Genomic DNA, 4,348 nt, shown 5'->3' on the forward strand with positions numbered 1-4,348 from the left:
CTTTTTGGTCAAGTCTTTTACATCCTTAAAATCAATGAAATTTCATTTCATCTTCTGAAAAGAAGGAAGGGAACAATAATTTGTTAAGTGCCTATTATTTGCCAGGTACTATGCTAGGCACTTTACAAACATCTCATTTGATCTTCACAGCAACCCTGAAAGGGTGGTATTCTATTATCTTTGTGATGAGGATGACAGATGAAGAAATTGAGATAGATGAGACTAAATGACTAGTTCAGGACCACACAGCTTGTAAGTGTCTGAAGTTAGATCTGAACTTTGGTCTTCCTGACTTGAGGGCCACAATTCTACCCACTGCACCATCTAACTACTTCTAAAATTCCAAAATATTCTCCTTTCCTGAATTAGCAAAACAGTGTGAACCTCAGTGATGTGAAGTCAAAATGTGTAGTCATGAATTGTATTTATCTTTAAAGGTCTTTCCTGTAATTGAAACAGAATTAGTTGCCCAGGGATGATATTGCTTCCCAAGTTGTGCTGATTGATTGTCAAATGAGATACATTTTTAATTTTGTTCATTGCATTTCTACATAATAAACTTATCCTTTCTCCAAAACATGTAGTAACAAAAGCTTTCTTCATAGCACTTCCCATAGGAGGTAATAAGCCTAAAATGTCATCAGTGTAAATGAACTATGAGTTTGGAAAGAACCAAGGATGGCAAAGAATATTTTTGAAGAGAAAGAGTGTTTGAATGAAAAGTCACCTGGTGGTTGAAAAATGAGGATGACAATAGCACATATTGCTCTGAAGCTCAAAAGAGATATTTTATTAGTTGTTACTATGCCTTCTGCTCTGCCTCTCCAACTTGCAATAATAGGTTGGGTTTCACAGGGGCAGTGAATACACCAGGGTTCAAGATATTTTGTGAGTCCACACTCCTAAAACTAGAGCTCACAAGCCTGCACTGGTTCACTTACCTTTAATAGTCTGCTAATGGACAATTAGCTCAAAGCAAAAAATGCTTACTGATATGACATCATTAGAAAAATAGTAAACCCCTCCCCTCAATAAACCTGGGGCATACTCTCCCACAAATACACCTAGCTGTAACTGGAAAGAATGGCTATATAATTAGGATACACTTGGAGAGAGGGACAAGCTCAGAGAACACATGTGGCTGGGACAATTCACACCTCTGGGGCTATAGGACCCCAATGTCCTTTCCCTTCTTGTGGTGTCCTCACGATGCTCCTCCTGGGCACAGAGTCTACTGAGCAGATCTCCTAACTGAGTCTTTGGACTTATTTGTCTCTGAAGCTTGACTCAGCTCCCACCTTTGAGGATTCAGTGTAATCCTCTCTGCTCCCAGCCTGCTACTCAGTCATTAGTTCTGATGCAAATCAATATGACCAATGGAGTTGTAGGGAGGAGAAAGATATTCCTTCTCCCCCTCCTTCCCTTGACCTTTACTCTCTGTGAGAGGTGAAAGTGGAAAAGCAAAGATTCTCAATAACTGGATTATTTCTTCATTGCTGTCTCTCTTCTTGACTGCCAGAGGTCACTCTCCTAGAAGCTGCTTCTTGTTTCCAATGTGCCCTAGAACACAGAAGATCCGTTTTTATAGGCTACCAAGGGCATAGTTGTTCTGTCAGTCAAAGGCAAACTGCCCCTCAAAAAAAATCCAAAGACAATATTTTCACACTTAAAGGGGTAACAAAGTGAAAATCCTGGTTGTCTTTGTGACTTGCCCCTTCTGTTGCAACTGAACTGGGGAAGGGGAAAATCCATTGATTAGGGGTGTTCTGACCAACACCCCCTCCCACTACACTTATTATTATCATTATTATTGTTAATATAATTCAAATATTATTAATTTTCTCTGTCAATCAAGCACTCAATCATTAACATTTTTATGCAAAGCACTGGAATTTGATGATGGGAATACAAAGACAAAGATGAAACAGTGACTGCCCTCAAGGAGCTTACATTCTGTCAGGGCAAACAACATGTGCCCACATAATTGGATACAAAATACAAGAATAAGGCCTGGACTGCTGATTTCATTGACATAAGGAACTCTTTCTGCTGATTGAGGTTGGCACTTTATCTGCAAATGACAGTCCTGAAGTTAAGTGGCTTGCCTAGATCACATAGCCAGGATGTGTTGGAGACAACTTAAACCCAGGTCTTCTTGCCTCTGAGTATAGCTTTCAATCCACTATATAACTTTATCTTCTATGAAGCAAAATATTTTCCTTCATTCTCTCTCTCTCTGTCTTTCTCTCTGTCTCTCCCTCTCTCTCCCTCTGTCTCTCCCTCTGTCTCTCTCTCTGTCTTTTGCTCTCTTTCTCTGTCTCTCTCTCCTCTCCCACAGCTTCTCTTCTTGTCTCTTTTTTTCTCCCTATCTTTATCTCCCTTCCTCCTGCCCTCCTCTCTCCACTTCATCTCTCATTTTCTTTCTTGTTCTCTCTCACCCCAACTCTAGGGCACAGAAGTTTTTCCCATTCTGGGCTCAGTACTGAGAGACCGCAACTTCTTTGCCTGCCCTGAAGCCTTCAACCCTCAACACTTCCTGGATGAAAAGGGCCAGTTCAAGAAGAGTGATGCCTTTGTCCCCTTCTCCATTGGTGAGCAGGAAAGCCTTTTCTCTTCCCCTCTATGACCCCTACTCTCATCTTTAGTATGAACTACTGTGGCATGAACTTGGTGAACCTTTCCTTTCCTCCAGTCTACCCTCAATTCATCCTGCTGACCTCAGGTCAATTTCAGTTGACCAAGCTTCTTAAGTGGGAGTGGGATGATTCCAGAGGAGCCATGGCTGTGGGGCCAAGGGTTCCAAAAAGTGTACCCCCCCAAATCTCACTAGTGTCCCTCCTTCTTTAAGGAATAAGGTCATACACTAGAAAGATCCTTGGCCCTGGAGTCAGAAGCCCTAGGTCAAGTCCCATCTTTAAAGCATCCTACCTGGGTGACCTTGAACAAATCACTTCCTCTTCCTAGGCCTCTGTTGTCTCATATATGAAATTCAGGGCTGGGACTCAAGGGATTCTAAAATCCCTTCCAGCTCAGCATCTATCATCTTAGGACTCTACAGACTTGTAATTGGGATCAAGTACCTTCCCTACTCTGGGCCTCAGTTTCCTCATTTGTAAAATGAGGAGGTTGGACTAAATGACATTTAAGGTCCTTCTCAATTCTAACATTCGATACAGTAAGTACTTATGATGTGGTGGGGACAAAGACTAAGAAAAACAGTCCCTGCCCTCAAGGGGTTTACATTCTACTGGAGTGGGCCAAGTTTAGGTAGATAAGAGAAGTAATTATAAGATAATTTACAAATGGAGAGCACTGCCCACTAGGAGAATCAGGAAAGGCTTCCTGTATGAGGTGTTACCAAAGCTTACTTTGAAGGAAGTTAAGGCACCTAAAAGCAGGGTGAGGGGTGCACTCCAGTTTAGGAGTTTCTTCTATGAAAATTGAACGATCAATTTAGGCAATAGCAAATACAACAATTTGTTTAGAATGTGGAACACCAGATGGTGAATTCTATGATATTGGGAGGGATGGGATCAAGGAAACAGGAAGGAAGGAGGGCCACCACTTTGACAGACCATGAGACAGTAGAGGATACTATAGACAGCTTTTAAAGTGCTCCATAGGGTAGAAGAGGGATCTCAGAAGGGATGGCTTGCATTTTCTCATCAAAGGAGGCAAAGGAATCTGCTCAGTAGGAGGAGCAGGAAAGTTGGAGGAAAAGAGCAACTGCATGTTGTGGTCTACACAGACCCATACCTAGAGTGTGGCAATGGGGCATTGACTTTGGGAATCAAGTTTTAGTAGATATTAATAGCATTTGTGCTCAAAAACAGCAAAAGCATATCAGTTAATTAGCAAGAGGAATTAGACAAAGTAGGAAATTTCCAGAATCTGTACTTGCTACAGATGAGCATCTCCTAGAAGAAGTCTTTTATGGCACAAGACCTGAACATGTTCTGTGCTACTTGTCTTTTTCTAAGTTATCTATCCATGCTGACATTCTCTATCCTAAGATCCCTCCCAGCTATGATTTTTCTGTGTTTAAAGTCACTTCCAGTTCTGGCACATTTTTTTTTGTCTGAAGCGTCTATGGACTTAAGGCTGAAAGTGACTTTAGGGGCCATAGAGTCTACACCTTTCATTTTGAGGCTGAGAGAGGGAAAGTGACTTATCCAAAGTCATGCAGTTAGTCAACGACTAATTTACTAGCAGCCAACTCTCCATTGTGCCTTTTAGTTTCCTCCCAGTTCTGACATTCTCTCTTCTAAGGAAGGATCCTTAGCCCTTGGGAGACCACAACACTGATATTCTGTCCTCTAAGGCCCCTTCCAGAAAGGGCCTTGCTCAT

The 4,348-nt window shown here is 41.7% G+C and overlaps 1 protein-coding gene across 1 annotated transcript in view; it reads left to right on the top strand.

Annotated features, from left to right (window-relative positions):
- LOC114025156 (cytochrome P450 2A13-like) overlaps window positions 1–4,348 on the top strand; it is a 15,349-nt gene that overhangs the window by 10,759 nt on the left and 242 nt on the right. The window contains 3 exon segments of the mRNA XM_027838498.1: window positions 2,450–2,591; window positions 3,333–3,351; window positions 4,333–4,348. The exon segment at window positions 4,333–4,348 is cut by the window's right edge and continues 242 nt beyond it. Coding sequence (XP_027694299.1) covers window positions 2,450–2,591; window positions 3,333–3,351; window positions 4,333–4,348 — 177 coding nt within the window.

Source organism: Vombatus ursinus, unplaced genomic scaffold (assembly GCF_900497805.2).
Source record: "Vombatus ursinus unplaced genomic scaffold, bare-nosed wombat genome assembly UNPS02014829.1, whole genome shotgun sequence".
NCBI lineage: Eukaryota > Metazoa > Chordata > Mammalia > Diprotodontia > Vombatidae > Vombatus > Vombatus ursinus.